We start from the raw sequence: 20,570 nt of genomic DNA, 5'->3' as shown, positions 1-20,570 counted from the left end.
ATATAAAAATGTCCTCTTAAACCTTTCTTCCTAGTATAATTAATTGTACTGAACTATGTTAAGAAACTGTATTTTTAATGCAATATTTGAGTAAGTTTTAATGACAGTGCATGATAATAATATATCAATGAAATTTGCAACACCTTTTTTGTATGTGTTCGTAGTGATTTATAAAATATTAATAAGTACTGTAAGAATGTTATATTTCAAGTAATTTTGACCAAAGCCATCCACATAAATAATCTAATAACTTTTTATGCTGCTGCTCTGGTGTAGGCAGCGATGGATCAGAAAATGCAGGTAATGCAACTATGTCTCTTTATTAATGCCTGGGGTCTAGTATGACTAACCAACTTATGTAGATTGTAGCTCAGCTTTATTTAGCTTTTGTATTGGTTTAAGTATTTTGGACAATGCTAGATGTTCTTGAAGTTTAATTTCTCATTACACTGCCCATTGAGGACTGCAGCATATTATGCATGTGTAAAACGGCTTTTGGATAAGTACTTTAATTTAAATAGCGCTAATGATGGTGACTTAAAATCGGAGATTGGCTACTATGGTGTTTGTTTTAATATTGTTTCTTTCTGGGAGAAAGAGGATGGGACACATCTTTAAAAGCCAGAACTTTTCCTATTCTCTTTGAGGTTAAATTGATACACTCCATTTGCATGCTGTGTTTTCTGTTATTATAAATTGAGTACTGTACAATATCAAACTTAGTTTTGTTATGGAAATTATCGGAACTGCATGAATATCCTTAGTATGCTTTGAGTAGAGGGTACTAGGGTAATTGTATTAATAATTAGTGAACTGTCATATAATGTAGATATTATAGAGAGTATGATGTTCATTGGTGTTAAAAATACTAGTTATTCTCAGTTTTCCTAATACTGTTAAGGCAAAAAACAAATTTATTTTTCATTACATTATGGTATTTTGAAAGTGAAATATATTTTAATAATTCATATATTTTAGTGTCTCTCGGAGACACTTCACTAAAGCTGTGTAAAAAAAAAAAATCATATAGATTTGCTTGTAATTTGACTTGTGCAATCAGCCTCAAAACTTTAGAACCAAAATCCATAACCCACAATTCTGATCACACTAGGCAATTGAGGCATTGGATTTTTGTTTTATTAAAGAAAACGCAATCTCTGCTTTTAATAAGGGCTAATATAAGTCCAATCCTTAAGAAATATGAGAGTTACTAAACATATTTAAAACTGTTACTAGTCCTGTTCACTGTACTAGATTTTTTATCGCAAAAATATATATATTTTTTTTCAACTTTATAACATCAGAAGGTTGCACAAATGATTACCGGTAAATTATTTTATCATCTGACGTAAAAAAATTGAACTCTGAACTTGAGTATTTATCATCTTGGGTAAGTGTGTTCAGTGTGTATAAGTATGATAATGAAATGCTCATTTATTGTATTGTACTGATTGGCACTTGTGCTCATCAAGTGTCAAAAAAGATTATCTGTGAGCATATCATATATGAATGATGCTTTATTTCTATGAATTTCTCCTGATGTTGATATTGCTTTCTCTCCAGAAACTGGGTTTAATCAACGCTTACCCATAGAATTTTGTAATTTTCCCATTTTTTATGATTCAGTACTGTAATTACACTGAAACTGCAAGTTCTTTTGTACTTAGACGATTGGCTAAGTTTAAGCTATTCATTAGAGAGGATTCAAGTTCAACAAACTTGGTTACTTGAGTAATTTTGAGTTCAGTTAATTTATTACTTGCTCATCTATGAATATGGGGTTGTATTTAATAGTAGATTTAGAATCAAACACATCAACTGGATCAAAAGTAACATTTAGAAGCAATATATAGTAGTATATTTTATTTAGTAAAAATGTTGAAGGCTTGTATTTCAAACAGTAATTTTCAATATTAATCTTACCCGATGATCATGTAGCTGTCAACTCCGTTGCCCGACAGAAATCTACGGTCGGGATACGCCAGCGATCGCTATACAGGAGGGGGTGTACTCACCAGCGCCATCTGTGGTCAGGTACTCCAGTACTTCTTGTCAACACCACCTCAATTTTTCCTCTGTCGTGCCGCCGGCAAGACCTACATGGATACGCTGTTGATTTTGGAGTCTTTGTTCACGGTTTTGGTGAAGTATTTGCTCTAAAATTTAGCCTTCGCTGTACAGGAAGCTTTTCCCTTAGCTTAGATAGCTTTTGGAATTAATTTGAATTATTGGTTAACGATCTTTGCTTTACTTTGGAATTCCCCCTTGACTGTTCTCTAAATTCAAGATGTCCGACCACTCTCAAGCTCCTAAATTTAGGCGATGTAGTGTTAGGACTTGTAATAGGCGTCTTCCGAAGGCCTCTGTTGATCCTCACACCGTTTGTTCCGATTGTAGGGGAAAATCCTGTCAATTGGAAGATCGATGTGGGGAATGTGCTGGGCTTTCGGAATTCGAATTTAATGAATTCCTCAAATATACATCTAGGTTAGAGAGGGAGAGAGTTAGGAGGAGTTCGTCTCGCTCTTTGGTTTATTCCTCTCCCCATGCCCCTCAACCTTTTCCTTCCCCTGTGGTGGTGACCCCCGAACCTGCTACGAGTGCTCAGCCTGATATGACGGATATGTTGCGTGCCATTCAGGCTCTTGGTGATAAGGTGGAGTCGTTAGTTAGTGACCACAATCTTCTCTTGGCAGATGTCAAGGAACTTAAAGTGAAGAGTGCAGTGGGAAGTGTTAGTGCCAGTGCTGTGCCTAGTGTTAGTGTCAGTGTTGCGCATGAGGATACTTCTGTGCGTGCCAGTCGTCCTCCCAGTCCGGGACCTCTTGCAAGCTCCCAAGCCCAGGGGAGAAGCAACGTCGAAGGGCAAAAGGGTTCGGCAGGCCTTGATCGGCGCACAGTTGTATCCTCAGTGGTTGCGGGCGTATCTGATAGAGATCGTCACTTCCACTCCCAGACGAATGAGCCCTTAAATTCCTCGTCTGCGGAAGAGGTTTCCAGGAGGAAACGGTGGACCCAGGTCTCACGACCTCTCAAACGTAAGGTCCCTTCCGAGCTAGTCCAACGGCCCAGGTGTAGCCACTGGGCCAGTTCGGACTCGCCGCAGTCATCTGATGACTGCACACCTCCTAAGAGAGGTAGAGTGGTGCCTCAACAGGCCTCTGCTCCAACTTCTGTGGACCCCAAGTGGTCTATGCTGCAGACTATGCAGTCTCAGCTTGCGGCTTTGATGCAGGAGTATCAGGCAGAGAAGGTTAACACCCCTCCTCCTGCGAGCGCTCCTCCACCTCTGCGCAGTCCTCCCTGCCAGACGCATGTTCTTGCGGCTCCTCCTGCTTCCATGCGTGAGCTGCCGCATCGGGAGTTACCAGGTTCCAGCACTATGCAGCAACCTCCTCTACCCATGAGGCAGGAGCCTCATGCTATGCGGCAACCTCCTCAACCCTTGAGGCAGGAGCCTCATGCTATGCGGCAACCTCCTCTACCCATGAGGCAGCAGCCTCATGCTATGCGGCAACCTCCTCAACCCTTGAGGCAGGAGCAACCCTTGAGGCAGGAGCCTCATGCTATGAGGCATCCTCCTCAACACATGCAACACGATCCTCTTACCATGCAGCAGCTGCATTCTATGCAGCATGAGCCTCATCCCATGCAGCATGAGCCGCTTACCATGCAGCATGAGCCTCATGCCTTCCAGCATTCGCATCTGACCACTTCGCTTGCTCCTCAGACCACCGCAGAACCTCCCTCACTCCAGCCCTCTGCCTTTGTCATTGCCAGCCCTCAGTCTATTCAGCAGAGGCATGATGATGGATCCGCAAGTACGCATGCACCCGTTCTGCAGGATTCAGCCATTCAGCCTGCCGCTCTACCTTTACCTCTCGCTACTCAACTCTCAGGCGATGAGGTTTCTGAGGATGAAGCTGCTCATCTGGATGATCCTACATCTGATGTGGAAGGACACAAGTCTTCGCCGCCTTCCTTAGACTTTCGCAAGGTCCTGGCTCTGTTCAGAGAGTTGTACCCTGAACACTTCGTGTCTGCAACCCCTCGTTCTCCTCCCTCCGAGTTTTCTCTAGGCATGCAGTCTACTACGCCTGCCTACACCAAGCTTGTCCTCGCCAGATCATCAAGGAGAGCTTTGAGGGTTTTAGGGGATTGGTTGCAGTCCAAGCAGCAACTGGGAAGGACCTCTTTTGTGTTTCCTCCTCCTAAGCTGGCTTCTAAGTCGGGCGTCTGGTATGCCACGGGAGAGGAACCTGGCTTGGGGGTTCCTGCCTCTGCCCAGGCCGACTTCTCAAGTTTGGTTGACTCTCCCCGCAGGTCGGCTATGAGACGCTCGAAGGTCTGCTGGTCCTTTTCTGATCTGGACCACTTGATGAAGGGAGTCTTTCGCGCCTTCGAAATTTTTAACTTCCTCGATTGGTGCCTGGGGGCCTTAAGCAGGAAGACTGCTCCTTCTGACAAAGACTCGGCCATGCTGATCATGTCCAGTATGGACAAAGGAATTCGCGATGGTTCTGGCGAACTTGCGTCTATTTTTGTCTCAGGAGTCCTCAAGAAAAGGGAACATCTATGCTCCTACTTATCGACTGGTATCACCCCTTGCCAGAGGTCAGAGTTGCTGTTTGCTCCTCTCTCCAAGTTCCTGTTTCCGGAGGAGTTAATCAAGGGGATGGCTGCGGCTCTTATCCAGAAAGATACGCATGACCTCATGGCTTCTTCAGCACGTAAGGCTAAAACCTTACCTTCCGTGCCGAGATCTTACCGCCCTCCTGTGGCTGATACACCTGCTACCAGATTCATTCCGCCCTTTCGTGGCAGAGCCTCCAGTAGAGGAAGTACCCGTGCAGACAGTCACCGGGGCAAGTCCAAGAAAGGTGCCAAGTCCACGAAAAGCAAGCTTTGACTTCCTTCCTCTCCAGACAGCTGTAGGAGCCAGACTCAAGACCTTCTGGCAAGCCTGGGAGAGTAGAGGTGCAGACGCTCAGTCTGTCAAGTGGCTAAGGGAGGGATACAGAATTCCGTTCTGCCGCAATCCCCCTCTGACCACATCTCCCATCAACCTCTCTCCCAACTACAAGGAGAAGGACAAGAGGCTAGCGTTACAACAAGAGGTGTCGCTCCTGCTACAGAAGGAGGCAGTGGTGATAGTTCGGGACCATCAATCCCCGGGCTTTTACAACCGTCTCTTCCTGGTGGCCAAGAAGACAGGAGGTTGGAGACCGGTGCTGGACGTCAGTGCGCTCAATGCTTATGTCACCAAGCAGACGTTCACAATGGAGACGACGAAGTCGGTCCTAGCAGCGGTCAGGCAGGAGGACTGGATGGTCTCGTTAGATCTGAAAGACGCCTACTTTCACGTTCCCATCCATCCAGACTCCCAACCTTTTCTGAGATTCGTCTTTGGAGAGGTTGTGTACCAGTTCCAAGCCCTGTGCTTTGGCCTGACCACGGCACCTCTTGTGTTTACGCGACTGATGAGGAATATTGCGAAATTCCTTCACTTGGCAGACATCAGAGCCTCCCTTTATTTAGACGACTGGCTTTTAAGAGCTCCCACAAGTCGTCGCTGTCTGGAGAGTCTCAGATGGACTTTGGATTTGACCAAGGAACTGGGCCTCTTGGTCAATTTGGAGAAGTCCCAGCTCGTTCCTTCCCAGACCATCGTTTACCTGGGAATGGAGATTCAGAGTCGAGCTTTTCGGGCTTTTCCGTCGGCCCCAAGAATCAACCAAGCCCTGGAGTGCATCCTGAGCATGCTGAGGAGGAACCGATGCTCGGTGAGGCAGTGGATGAGTCTAACAGGGACTCTTTCATCGCTAGCCCTGTTCATCGAGTTAGGGAGACTCCACCTCCGCCCCCTTCAGTACCATCTGGCAGCTCACTGGAACAAGGATATGACGCTCGAGACGGTCTCAATTCCTGTTTCCAAAGAGATGAGGGCTACTCTAACGTGGTGGAAGAACAGCATTCTTCTCAAGGAGGGTCTCTCGTTAGCTGTTCAGACCCCCGACCATCATCTCTTCTCGGACGCATCAGACTCGGGCTGGGGCGCGACATTGGACGGACAGGAATGCTCGGGGACATGGAACCAGGAACAGGAAACGCTTCATATCAATTGCAAGGAGTTGTTGGCGGTTCATCTGGCCTTAATGAACTTCAAGTCCCTCCAGCTAAACAAGGTGGTGGAGGTGAACTCCGACAACACCACAGCCTTGGCGTACATCTCCAAGCAGGGAGGGACTCATTCGAGGAAGCTGTTCGAGATCGCAAGGGACCTCCTCATTTGGTCAAAAAGTCGAAAGCTCACGCTGGTAACGAGGTTCATTCAGGGCGATATGAATGTTACGGCAGATCGCCTCAGCCGGAAGGGTCAAGTCATCCCCACAGAGTGGACCCTTCACAAGAACGTTTGCAACAGACTTTGGGCCCTGTGGGGTCAGCCAACTATAGATCTGTTCGCTACCTCGATGACCAAGAGGCTCCCATTGTACTGTTCCCCGATTCCAGACCCGGCAGCAGTTCACGTGGATGCCTTTCTGCTGGACTGGTCCCACCTCGACCTGTATGCATTCCCGCCGTTCAAGATCATCAACAGGGTTCTTCAGAAGTTCGTCTCTCACAAAGGGACACGGCTGACGTTGGTTGCTCCCCTTTGGCCTGCAAGAGAATGGTTCACAGAGGTACTGCAATGGCTGGTCGACGTTCCCAGGACTCTCCCTCTAAGAGTGGACCTTCTGCGTCAACCTCACGTAAAGAAGGTACACCCAAGCCTCCACGCTCTTCGTCTGACTGCCTTCAGACTATCGAAAGACTCTCAAGAGCTAGAGGCTTTTCGAAGGAGGCAGCCAGAGCGATTGCCAGAGCAAGGAGGATATCCACTCGCAGAGTCTATCAATCTAAGTGGGAAGTCTTCCGAAGCTGGTGCAGGGCCAATGCAGTTTCCTCTACCAGTACCACTGTAACCCAAGTTGCTGACTTCCTGTTACATCTAAGGAATGTTAGATCTCTATCAGCTCCTACGATCAAGGGGTACAGAAGTATGTTGGCAGCGGTTTTCCGCCACAGAGGCTTGGATCTTTCCACCAACAAAGATCTGCAGGACATCCTTAGGTCTTTTGAGACCTCTAAGGAACGTCGGTTGTCCACTCCAGGCTGGAATCTAGACGTGGTCCTAAGGTTCCTTATGTCATCAAGATTTGAACCTCTCCAGTCAGCCTCTTTCAAGGACCTCACTCTAAAAACTCTTTTCCTCGTTTGCCTTGCAACAGCCAAAAGAGTAAGTGAGATTCACGCCTTCAGCAGGAACATAGGTTTCACATCTGAAACGGCTACATGTTCCTTGCAGCTCGGTTTTTTGGCTAAAAACGAGCTTCCTTCACGTCCTTGGCCTAAATCGTTCGAAATACCTAGCCTATCCAACATGGTGTGTAACGAGCGGGAGAGAGTACTTTGCCCTGTCAGAGCTCTTAAGTACTATCTTAAAAGGTCAAAACCCTTGCGAGGACAATCGGAGGCCTTATGGTGTGCTATTAAGAAACCTTCACTGCCTATGTCTAGGAACGCAGTTTCTTACTACATAAGGCTTCTGATTAGAGAAGCTCATTCTCATATGAAGGAAGAAGACCTTGCTTTGCTGAAGGTAAGGACACATGAAGTGAGAGCTGTGGCTACTTCAGTGGCCTTCAAACAGAACCGTTCTCTGCAGAGTGTTATGGATGCAACCTATTGGAGGAGCAAGTCAGTGTTTGCATCATTCTATCTCAAAGATGTCCAGTCTCTTTACGAGAACTGCTACACCCTGGGACCATTCGTAGCAGCGAGTGCAGTAGTAGGTGAGGGCTCAGCCACTACATTCCCATAATCCCATAACCTTTTTAACCTTTCTCTTGAATACTTTTATTGTTGTTTTGGGTTGTACGGTCGGCTAAGAAGCCTTCCGCATCCTAGTTGATTTGGCGGGTGGTCAATTCTTTCTTGAGAAGCGCCTAGGTTAGAGGTTGTGATGAGGTCCTTTAGTATGGGTTGCAGCCCTTTATACTTCAGCACCTAAGAGTCGTTCAGCATCCTAAGAGGACCGCTGCGCTCAGTAAGGAAGACGTACTTATTAAAGGCAGAGTAATGGTTCAAGTCGACTTCCTTACCAGGTACTTATCTATTTTATTTGTTATTTTGAATAACTAATAAAAATGAAATACGGGATACTTAGCTTCTTGATTAACATGTATACTGGTTTTCACCCACCTCCCTGTGTGTGAATCAGCTACATGATCATCGGGTAAGATTAATATTGAAAAATGTTATTTTCATTAGTAAAATAAATTTTTGAATATACTTACCCGATGATCATGATTTAATTGACCCACCCTTCCTCCCCATAGAGAACCAGTGGACCGAGGAAAAAATTGAGGTGGTGTTGACAAGAAGAACTGGAGTACCTGACCACAGATGGCGCTGGTGAGTACACCCCCTCCTGTATAGCGATCGCTGGCGTATCCCGACCGTAGATTTCTGTCGGGCAACGGAGTTGACAGCTACATGATCATCGGGTAAGTATATTCAAAAATTTATTTTACTAATGAAAATAACATTTTAAACAATTTTAAAGTAGTCTAGACAAGTAACCTAGACTAGGTTAGTAACCCTTAACCTCACTGCATTACTATGTGACTCATGGTATCAACAAGAGAGATAATGTAGACTCAAAACAGAAGACTAGAGTGAGTAATGCGAGAACCAGGGCTTTTCCCCACTAATGCTGTAAGGTTCCATATCCTTCTTAAGGCTATGTAAATTCAAAACAAAAGAAAATGTGAAAGTAAAAAATTTTACAGGTAAGTGACAATTAAACCGGCCTTTTGGAGAAGCAATATGAACATCAGGTGAGTATAGAAATACAGCAAGTTAGTGTACTTTATTATTATTTTTTTTCATTGTGTTATGTGAATTTCAATAACTTATCAGAGAGAGAGAGAGAGAGAGAGAGAGAGAGAGAGAGAGAGAGAGAGAGAGAGAGAGAGAGAGAGAGAGAGAGAGAGAGAGAGAGAGAGAGAGAGAGAGAGAATGAATTTCAAAACTAATAAATCCAATATTTAGAATTAAATATAACTAGAAGAATTATTGCAATAGAACAAATCAAGCTGTTTTTAGTGCTTATGAAGTAATTGTAAATATATCGGGAGATGGAAACATATACATGATGATTTCTCGAGTTTGCCAGAAATTGCTAACTTTTTGGATCCGTAAATGAAACATTTAAAAAATGAACCCTATAGTTTTGAGGTTGATTGCACTTTGAGTGTTACAATTATAGTATATTATGCTTTTTTTTTTTTTTTTTTTTTTTTTTTTTTTTTTTTTTTTTTTTTTTTTTTTTTTTTTTGCACATTATTGCTTTTCGTAGGAGTCAACTTGTGTTTTGCCAATAAAGGACATGCTGGGTTGCTGTTGCTTGACACTTGGATAGGAGACCATTGCTTTAATAATTTTAAATTGCTGAAGGCTTGTGTAGGCACCATATTTTTTGGTGCAGTCCTTTAAAATCACAATTATATAAGAAGTTGACTCTTTATTGTATAGTACTACAGTACTATATACAGGTGTAATAAAAGTTTTCTGGGCCCCTTTCTCTCTTTATCTAAAAGAGATTTACATTAAGGGTAAGTGCTAATGGATATAAAAATATTAATACCATATATTGTTAGCTCTCTCAGATTATGATTCTTTAATATAATTTTATTTATTGATTACATGATATGTGTTATATTTTCAGTAAGATTAAACAAAACATGAAAAATAATTGTTTATTTTGAAGTTGTAACCGGTGAAAGAGGAAGTATGTATTTTTTTTTTTTGGTTGTGTTTGATGTTGATATATTTTAAGAATTTATTGGGTTTAAGAACAGCATTTGAAAAACACAAAATTTTCCAAAGCCATGCTGTAGAGTAGTGGTTCTCAACCTTTTCATCTTTACTGACCAGTCAAGAGAGAACAAAGTATTCTGCGGACCAGTAGGCTACATACATCCAGGCATACACTGACATTTAATTAATTCAAATAATCATGAAATATAACCAGAGGCATAGCAAATTCACACATCTTTAACAGATTTATTTAGAAATTAAAATTTTTGAGAATACCATGTAATCATGATGTATATTATGTTTTTCCCACCATAAAAAACCAATTGATTAAAAAGACAAAATTTTCAAATCAAATGCTTTCCATGAGGGGAAAAATACTATTGTAGAAATTGTACTCATGGTGACAGACTTGTTTATTGCAAGGAACTATTACTACACAAAAATGTTATATTTCATATTTAACAAATAGAATGAGAAATAGGCTTACATATATAAGTAGTAAAATACATGCACTCAAATCATGCTTCATATTTTCCATTCAAATTTTAAATAATTTCATGCAAGTGCAAAAGTACATATATTATAACAATTAATTTAACCTGACTCTTGAGTACATTTAAGACAGAAATCCTAAAGGGTCTAAATATAAAGGTAAGAAAAACCTCATATTGCAGTTAGCTTAACCAGGTTAGTTAAATTAGTAAGATTTATGCGTTTGCTTTGCTGAAACGACTTAATCAAGGTATGGTTGAACGTAACTATTTGTAAGACGAACCGGTGATTTAGTATTCTGTGTTTTTATATTTAATCTTTATTGAAACCAATACTGAGAACCCTGCTTTGCACAGGTAAATTGAAGAGAATGGCATTCACAATTTCAAAGTACAGGCACTTAGTTCAGGGAATTCACCATGGCTATGACTCTGAACGGCAGGTAATGTTTTACTACCTATAGAATCTAATCCATTATCACTTGACGACTCAATTAGCTGATCTTGCAGTGAATTCAAATTTTTGTCATATGAGTGAGAAAGAACTACGGACAAATTAATTTCTTGTTTGTGGATCCTCTTTATCAGGAAAGTAAGGAGGAAAATGCTCACAGAAAATTTAAATGTCCTATAGATATTTAACTCCTCTCTCTGATCATCAGCAACTGAGGCAACATATCATATCATGGGAATGGGAATGGCTGTTATTAATGGGTGTGGATTGCACACCTTGTAGTATGGCTGACCTATACAATTAATAGTCATACTCAATATATTTATTTTTTTATAATAGATACTTACTAGCTACTTATTTGAAATAAAAATATGTAAATTTAGCTTGAAAGATTATTATTTTCTTGGATTATGAATAAAATAAGTGAGTAGTAAAGCAATTTGACGGACCAACAAATCTTGCACCTCTGACTAGCACTGGTCCGCAGATTTTAGGCTGGGAACCACTACTGTAGAAATTGATGATTATGATAACAATGGTACAGATAAAAAGTAAAAATTTGGTGCTTTGTTTTTAACATAGTTATGATAGAAATATAATCTTTGAAATATTTAATAATCCATGAATAAACAAGAAAAATAGATGAGAGTACATACATGCCTAGCTATGATATAGTGCAGTATCTGTATATCACTTTATATTTTAAAGGATTATGTAAAGCAATTCCAATTTGGCTCATTAGAGAAGAGTTTAGTGCCATTACACAATCTCGGTATCAATAACTTTTTCAGTTTGGTTATTGTTTTCAAGTGGATTTCAAATCTATTTGTTCATTTCAGCCACAAATAATTTATATAGTAAATTTTGTATATATTTTGCAGGTGACAAAACTAAAGTGAAAATGATTTCATGTTGAAGTTTTGACAAAAAAGGTATGATGAATTTCACAAATTGGAATGAAAATAATTCTAGTGAAATTGAAAAGGAGTTTTGCATAACTTTATATAAGTTAACTACACCATATTCAATTCTAATTTATGAATTGTATTCAGAGGGAAACTAAAGTTATTGCAGTTGCAAAATGATTCAACCTTTAAAAATATAGATTTTATTTTGAAGTTTTCGGAATTTTTCTCATGTAATATCTACTGTACATCATTTGTTAAATATATATAAGATTATATTTCTCATTTAGATAATTTTTGCTAGAATCTTAGAGTAAATTTGCCCTCATGTTTCTAAACTATATTTTAGAAGACGCTATAAATCTAAAACCATTTGGAATACCTTAAAGCCATGCTTTTTAGTACTAGACTTGCCAATTAATTACTTACTATAGAACCTTAACAAAATTTATCCATGATGCTGTTCTTTTAGTTAGGGTAAATTGTAGTTGACTTTGGGAAAAGGAAAAGACATGGAAAAAAATTTATTGGTTCTAAAGCACCAGTACAGTAATTTAACTTGTGTATTATGATAGATTTGAAATAGGTCAGTGATGATAGCATGGCAACAACTAATGTGGGAAAACTAGCTAGTAATGAGCTAATTGTGAATAATACTAATCTTGTTCAATAATTTTCTGTTGCCAGAGTACATGATTTAAAGTCTGTTATACTGTGCAGTAATCTGATTATTATAATTCACAAATATATCAGAGTTTGGCCCTTTTGACCTGCGACCATTACTAATGAATTGTTAATCACAATTACAGTATTGTAGTACATCATACTATAATTTTACTTGAATCATATTATCATTGCCATCAGTAGAAAAATGTAGCTATTTATCAGTCAGTTTTATCCATTTATCATTCCATCTAAAAATATTTAATGAAATTTTAAAAATCATGTAAAATTTTTCCATAAGTAATACAGCATTTGGGTAAAAAAATTTTCTTTGGTCATGCCAAACTGGTCAGTCATTCCATTTGGGATCATGCAGTGAGGTCTCACAAGTGGCCCTACCTGGCCGAATGGATTAATGTCAGAAGAAAATATAGTTACGACATAAGGACAAGGATCAACATGGAGCAATTTGGAATATAATACAATTTAATGATAACCTACTGGGGAAATCAGTAGGTTTATGTAATGTTTATTTTTTAATTTAGTTTCTAGTAGTAATATAGCCTAGCTGATACAGTGGTAATGCTCTGCTTCAACTAACCAGTCTTAGAGAACTATATTTCAAGATGCTGGAAAGGAGTATTGCTATTGGTACTCCAGTAGAGTGATTGTCGTATATTAGTAAATCCATTATTAGTTGTTTGTTTATAAAATCATGAATATCTTATAGTGTCATAATTGTGTTTTCTTTATTTCCTCAGTACCCCTCGTAGATATTGCAGAAGTACGGGAAGGATGGAAAACTGACATTTTCAACAAAGTCAGCTCCCACTCTGATAAAATCAAAGAGAAAGGTGCAGGTAAGATATAAATAACATCATTAACATATTCATTAACAGTAGTGTTATAAGTTAAGACATAATTTCAAAGGAAATGTTGACCTCTGTAGTGATCATCAATATTAGTATGAAGTGTAAAAGAGAAAAAGGTCAAAGATGTTTTTATCATATACAAGATAAAATTTTTCATTGCCAACAATTTTTTTTTCTAAATTGTCATTTTTAAGGTCTGGATATGTATGTTATACAGTATGTATTGAAGAACTTAAATATTTTCAAGAAACATAAAAGATATTAGATGTTGAGAGTGTATTTAATGCCAATAGCTATAGATTTATCAATTATATAAGATAAATTTTAATCTCAGTAGCTTAAGGTTCTTTTATCCTTACAATTCTCCACTTTTGTCTGGACATGCCAAGGATGATGATAGTCATCCCTCATTAGGTACAAGCAACAGAGGTTATTAAGTAAGCTATCTAGTAGGCCTAATGGTATACCTCTATGCCCAAGAGGGGAACTCCAACGTAAAGACATTGATCTCTTGATTTTGGGGTTTATATAAGAAAAGATCAGTCATTAATTGTAGTTGAACTTGCCTTCAGAAATTATGGAGATCTTGGCAAAAGATAGGAGCAGATGGAATATTATAAGTCGCCAATTGGTGACTGACTTCCCTTTCTGAAGGCAAGTCCCTCATTCTTGTTTCAAGAGGTGGACTTTGGGACATACATCATGTTGCAAGAACAGGTGATCCAAGAACTGCAGTGGTGAGATTCTACAATCACCTATTTTATTTTGGTGGAAAAGGTCACGAAAAAAGGACAGTCGATATGGACTTCAGTTTGCAGAATAAGTTTGTGCAAATGACTTAAAGGGGGATCAAGCTGTCAGTGAGACAATTCATCAGGAAATGGGGACTTCTTGACATTCCTAGACCTTAAAAATGCAAATGCTATGTCTTCTTTTTTCGGGTAGGGAATGGTTTATAGTTTATAGTTTCAGGTCCTGTATTATTTCTAGGAACCTCAAGGGTTCATGTTGCTTCTTTTCTACTAGCAGTAATTTGTAAGGAGCCCAAAACTGACATGCCAGTCTTTGTCCCTTAATTTTCTCTGTTTTCATGGTTTGCTTGAGATGTTCTCTAGATTGTATACCTATTACTGTGCATTGAGATGTCTTCCTCAGGATCGGTTAGCAATTACTGCATGAAGTATTCAAGTGAGTTGTGTTTTGGGAGATCATGATCCACATTCTTGTTGTGTATCATATCAAGGGCAATATTGTGATTAGATAACCATTGTAAATAGTGCACTTGCTTCAGAGTCCCTCTCTTGGAAAAGTATGTTTCAGTGGCTGCCAATCAAGTTGAAAGGGCTAAAAGGAAATTATTTTAGTTTACACGAAAATCCAAGAAAGTCTAGGCTAATTGATGAAAGTAGGGATAATGACAATGACAGGTCTCCACCTTTAGGTAATTCACATATTCAGTCTATTTTCAATAGTGATCGAGTTTTAGAAGCTCTTGACATCACTAACTACCTATGTTAAAATCAGATAAGTAAGTCCTCTCTTAAAAGTGATACAGTAATTCTGATGCTAACTGCCCGGTTGCCAAACATAACCAACCTTCCCAAGTTGAGTCTAGTGTTAATAGTGTTTCTTTCAGTAAGGGTTCTGGAAGCTCGCTGCACAGTACAGATTCGGTAGCCTCTCACAGAGCCTCAAATTTTTCAATATTAAACTTACCCGATAATCATGTAGCTGTCAACTCCGTTGCCCGACAGAATTCTATGGAGGGATACGCCAGCTATCACAATACTAGAAGGGGGTGTACTTACCAGCGCCACCTGTGGCCAGGTACTATAGTACTTCTTGTTGACACCTCCTCAATTTTTCCTCTGTCGTGCTTCCGGCAAGACGTTCTGGGATACGCTTATGATCTTCGAGTATTTTCACGGCTTTTGGTGAAGTATTCTCTCAGATTTCGGCTGTCGCTTTACTGGAAAACTTCTATATTAGCTTAGATAGCTATTATTTAGTCCTGATTTAACGGTTAACGATCTTTTGCTTGATTTTGAAACCCCACTTGGCTAACTCTTTTGATTCAAGATGTCTGACATTTCACAAGCCCCCACCCATAGACGATGTAGGTCTTGTAATAGGCGTATTCCGAAGGCCTCGGTAGATCCTCACACCGCTTGTTCTGACTGTAGGGAAAGGCCCTGTCAGTTAGAAGATCGATGTGAGGAATGCGCCGGACTTTCGGAACTTGATTTTGTCCGTCTTCTTAAGTACTCAACCAAGTTAGAGAGAGAGAGAGTTAGGAGGAGTTCTTCTCACTCTTCACTTTTTTCCTCACCTCATGATCCCCTACCTTTTCCTACCCCTGTAGTGGCTACCCCCGAACCTACTATTTGCCCTCAGCCTGATATGTCTGTTGTTTTGCGTGCCATTCAGGCCTTAGGCGATAAAGTAGAGTCAGTGGTAAGTGATCATAAGTCTCTTATGGCCGAAGTCAAGGAACTTAAGGTCAAGAGTGCAGTGGGTGGAATTAGTGCCAGTGCTGTGACGAGTGCTAGTGTCAGTGCAGTGCCAAGTGCTAGTGTCAGTGTCAGTGTGGTGCGTGAGGATACTTCTGTGCGTGCCAGTCGTCCTCCCAGTCCGGGACCTCTTGCAAGCTCCCAAGCCCAGGGGAGAAGCAATGTCGAAGGGCAAAAGGGTTCGGCAGGCCTTGATCGGCGCACAGAAGTATCCTCGGTGGTTGCGGGCGTGTCTTCCAGAGACCGTCACTCCCACCTGCAGACGATTGAGCCCGTCTTTTACTCGTCTGCTGAGCATTTGTCAGGGAAGAAACGCTGGACTCAGGTCTCGAGACCACTCAAACGCAGAGTCCAGACCTCAAGAACTCAACCGGGCTGCAGTCATTGGATCAGCTCTGACTCGCCGCAGTCATCAGTTGAATGCACTCCGCCTAAGAGGAGTAAGGTTCTGCCACAACAGATCTCTGCTGTTAAGGCTTTACCTCAGCAGACCTTAGTGTCTGCCGACCCCAAGTTGACTCTACTGCAGTCCATGCAGTCACAACTTGCGGTCTTGATGCGTGAGTGTCAGGCTGAGCAGGTTGCACCTCCTCCTGAGTTCGCTCCGCCTGACCGCAGTACTGCCTGCCAGGCGTACGATGTTGAGGCTCCTCAGAATACCTTAGCACGTTCTGAGTTTACTGTTTCCAGTGGTGTGCAGCTCCCTCCGCCTTCCTTAAGGCAACCTCAGCAATGGGAACAGGAAGATCATTCCTTACTTCCTCCGCTTCCACTTGCAGTTCCACCAGTGAGGCAACACTCTCTTGAGGTACAACAACCTCTCCCATCCATGAGTCAGTCTCCTCAGCTCTCGCTGCAGCGAGCTCAACCCTCCTCAAGGCAACCACAACACCTTAGCCTTGCGCCTCAGGAGCCTCAACTCGCGAGACAATTACTGTGTTCTGCGCAGCCACTACCTCATCGCGCTCAGCTCACACCTCAGGAACCTCAACTCGTTCCTCAGGAACTTGCTACTGCGCATCCGCCTTCCGCTCAGCAAGCGCAACCCTTGAGTTCAGTCACTCATGCTAGGAGTCAGCCTCCTCCACCCATGCGCCTACCTTCTGCTACTTCTTTTGATCAGCCTTTGCAGTCTGAGCCTCAGGTGTTCCCTCAACAGAGTCTTGAAGAGGAAACCACTAATATTGTTGTTCCAGCTCGTGCTGACTCTGCTGTTCAGCATACCTTTCCGATCTCTTCGCTACACTCTGGTGATGAGGCGTCTGATGATGAGGCGGCACACCTGGATCCCTCATCAGACGTGGATGAATCCAAGTCTTCTCCACCTTCTATTGACTTTCGTAAGGTCTTGGCTCTGTTTAGGGAGGTATACCCAGACCACTTTGTCTCTGCTATTCCCCGCTCTCCGCCATCTGAGTTTTCGCTGGGCATACAGCCAGCTAAGTCTACCTATACTAAGCTAGTCCTAGCAAGGTCCTCTAAGAGAGCGTTAAGGATCTTAGGGGAGTGGTTGCAGACTAAGCAACACCTTGGAAAGACTTCATTCATGTTTCCTCCGACTAAGCTCACTTCTAAAGCGGGCGTTTGGTATGCCACAGGAGAAGAACCAGGCTTGGGAGTACCTGCCTCTGCCCAGGCTGACTTCTCAAGTCTGGTAGACTCGCCTCGTAGAACAGCAATGAGGCGCTCTAAGGTTTGCTGGACCTTCTCAGACCTTGATCACTTCCTGAAGGGTGTTTTTAGAGCATTTGAGATGTTCAACTTCCTAGACTGGTGCCTGGGGGCCCTCAGCAAGAAGACCTCCCCTGTGGACAAGGATTCTGCCATGCTATTAATGTCCTGCATGGATAAGGCCATTAGAGATGGATCTGGCGAGCTTGCGTCGATGTTTGTGTCAGGGGTTCTTAAGAAAAGGGAACAGCTATGTACCTTCCTTTCCTCCAGCATTACACCTTGTCAAAGGTCTCAACTCCTTTTCGCTCCGCTCTCGAAGTTCCTCTTCCCCGAAGAGCTGGTTAAGGACTTGTCTGCTGCCCTGATACAAAAGGACACACATGATCTTGTAGCCTCATTGGCTCGTAAGACTAAGGTTGCTACCTCAGTCCCCAGGACTTATCGCACCCCAGTGGCTGATACTCCTGCTACGAGGTTCATACCGCCCTTTCGTGGTAGAGCCCCCAGCCGAGGAAGCTCCCGTCCAGACTCTTCCAGGAGCAAGTCTAGGAAAGGTTCCAAGGCTTCTAAAGGGAAAAACTGACTCTCCGCATCTCCAGACAGCAGTAGGAGCCAGACTCAAGAGCTTCTGGCAAGCCTGGGAAAAGAGAGGTGCAGACGCCCAGTCTGTCAGTTGGCTGAGGGAGGGTTACAGGATTCCAATCTGCCACAAACCCCCTCTGACCACATCTCCCATCAACCTCTCTCCCAACTACAAAGAAGAGGACAAGAGGCTAGCGTTGCACCAGGAGGTGTCGCTTCTTGTGCAGAAGAAGGCAGTGGTTATAGTCCGGGACCATCAATCCCCGGGCTTCTACAACCGTCTCTTTCTGGTGGCCAAGAAGACAGGAGGTTGGAGACCGGTGCTGGACGTCAGCGCGCTCAATGCGTATGTCACCAAGCAGACGTTCACGATGGAGACGACGAAGTCGGTCCTAGCAGCGGTCAGGCAGGAGGACTGGATGGTCTCGTTGGACCTGAAAGATGCCTACTTTCACGTTCCTATTCATCCAGACTCCCAACCTTTCCTGAGATTCGTTTTTGGAAAGGTTGTCTACCAATTCCAAGCCCTGTGTTTTGGCCTAAGCACAGCTCCTATGGTGTTCACGCATCTGATGAGGAATATAGCAAAATTCCTCCACTTATCGGACATCAGAGCCTCCCTCTACTTAGACGACTGGCTGTTGAGAGCCTCCACGAGTCGTCGCTGTCTGGAGAGTCTCAACTGGACTTTGGACTTAATCAGAGAACTGGGTCTGTTAGTCAACATAGAAAAGTCTCAGCTCATTCCCTCCCAATCCATTGTGTACCTGGGAATGGAGATTCGGAGTCAGGATTTTCGGGCTTTTCCATCGGCCCCAAGGATAAGCCAAGCCCTAGATTGCATCATGAGCATGCTGAAGAGGAGCAGTTGCTCGGTGAGACAGTGGATGAGTCTCACAGGGACCCTTTCATCACTGGCCCTGTTCGTCGAGCTAGGGAGACTCCACCTCCGCCCTCTTCAATTCCATCTAGCAGCTCATTGGGACAAGGGTTTGACTCTCGAAGCAGTCTCTATCCCAATCACCAAAGAGATGAAGACCACTCTCTTGTGGTGGAAGACCAATCTCCTTCTCAGGGAGGGCCTATCGTTGGCTATTCAGACCCCCAATCTTCATCTCTTCTCAGATGCATCGGACTCGGGCTGGGGTGCGACCTTGAACGGACGGGAATGCTCGGGAACGTGGAACGAGGAACAGGGAACGCTCCACATCAACTGCAAGGAGCTACTAGCAGTTCATTTAGCCCTGCTGAACTTCAAGTCCCTCCTGCTAGGCAAGGTGGTGGAGGTGAACTCAGACAACACCACAGCCTTGGCTTACATCTCCAAGCAAGGAGGGACCCATTCGAGGAGCCTATACGAGATCGCAAGGGACCTCCTCATTTGGTCAAGAAGTCAAAACCTCACTTTGGTCACGAGGTTCATTCAGGGCAACATGAACGTCTCGGCAGATCGCCTAAGCAGAAGGAATCAGGTCATTCCCACGGAATGGACCCTCCACAAGAGTGTGTGCAACAGACTTTGGACCTTGTGGGGTCAACCTACCATAGATCTGTTTGCCACCTCCATGACCAAGAGACTTCCGCTGTACTGTTCCCCAGTTCCAGACCCTGCAGCAGTTCATGTGGATGCTTTTCTGCTGAACTGGTCCCATCTCGACCTTTACGCATTCCCACCGTTCAAGATAATAAACAAAGTCCTGCAGAAATTCATCTCGCACGAAGGGACACGGCTGACGCTGGTTGCTCCCCTTTGGCCTGCAAGAGAATGGTTCACAGAGGTACTTCAATGGCTAGTCGACATCCCCAGGACTCTACCTCTAAGAGTGGACCTTCTACGTCAACCTCACGTAGACAGGTTGCACCCAAACCTCCACGCTCTTCGGCTGACTGCCTTCAGACTGTCGAAAGATTCGCTAGAGCTAGAGGCTTTTCGAAGGAGGCAGCCAGTGCGATTGCCAGAGCAAGAAGGGTTTCCACTCGTAGAGTCTACCAATCTAAGTGGGAAGTCTTCCGGAGCTGGTGTAGAGCCAATTCAGTATCCTCTACCAATACCTCTGTGATCCAAATAGCTGACTTCCTATTACATCTTAGGAATGAGAGATCCCTTTCAGCCCCTACGATTAAAGGGTACAGGAGTATGTTGGCTTCAGTTCTCCGCCACAGAGGTTTGGACCTTTCTTCCAACAAGGACCTTCAAGACATCCTTAAGTCTTTTGAGACTTCTAAAGAGCGTCGTCTATCCACTCCAGGCTGGAACCTAGACGTAGTCTTAAGGTTCCTTATGTCACCTAGGTTCGAACCTCTCCAGTCAGCTTCCTTCAAGGACCTTACCCTCAAGACTCTTTTTCTCGTCTGCCTTGCAACAGCTAAGAGAGTCAGTGAGGTTCATGCCTTCAGCAAGAACATTGGTTTCACGACCGAATCTGCAACATGTTCTTTTCAGCTCGGATTCCTAGCAAAGAACGAACTTCCTTCACGTCCTTGGCCTAGATCGTTTGAAATACCTAGCCTCTCCAACATGGTAGGTAACGAACTGGAGAGAGTTCTTTGCC

General features: G+C 43.0%; 1 protein-coding gene across 9 annotated transcripts in view; it reads left to right on the top strand.

Moving 5' to 3' along the window:
* Positions 1 to 20,570, top strand: part of LOC137655668 (1-phosphatidylinositol 4,5-bisphosphate phosphodiesterase delta-4-like) — a 277,338-nt gene that overhangs the window by 190,119 nt on the left and 66,649 nt on the right. For 8 of the 9 annotated variants that reach the window (XM_068389616.1, XM_068389620.1, XM_068389621.1 and 5 more), the window contains 2 exons: positions 277 to 300; positions 13,142 to 13,240. In XM_068389616.1, coding sequence (XP_068245717.1) covers positions 277 to 300; positions 13,142 to 13,240 — 123 coding nt within the window. The remainder of the gene's footprint in view (positions 1 to 276; positions 301 to 13,141; positions 13,241 to 20,570) is intronic. The other variant, XM_068389613.1, reaches the window with a different exon arrangement.

The sequence above is a fragment of the Palaemon carinicauda genome, chromosome 16 (genome assembly GCF_036898095.1).
Source record: "Palaemon carinicauda isolate YSFRI2023 chromosome 16, ASM3689809v2, whole genome shotgun sequence".
Lineage (NCBI taxonomy): Eukaryota > Metazoa > Arthropoda > Malacostraca > Decapoda > Palaemonidae > Palaemon > Palaemon carinicauda.
The sequence above is the reverse complement of the archived record's forward strand: the minus strand, read 5'-3'. Positions and strand labels throughout refer to the sequence as shown.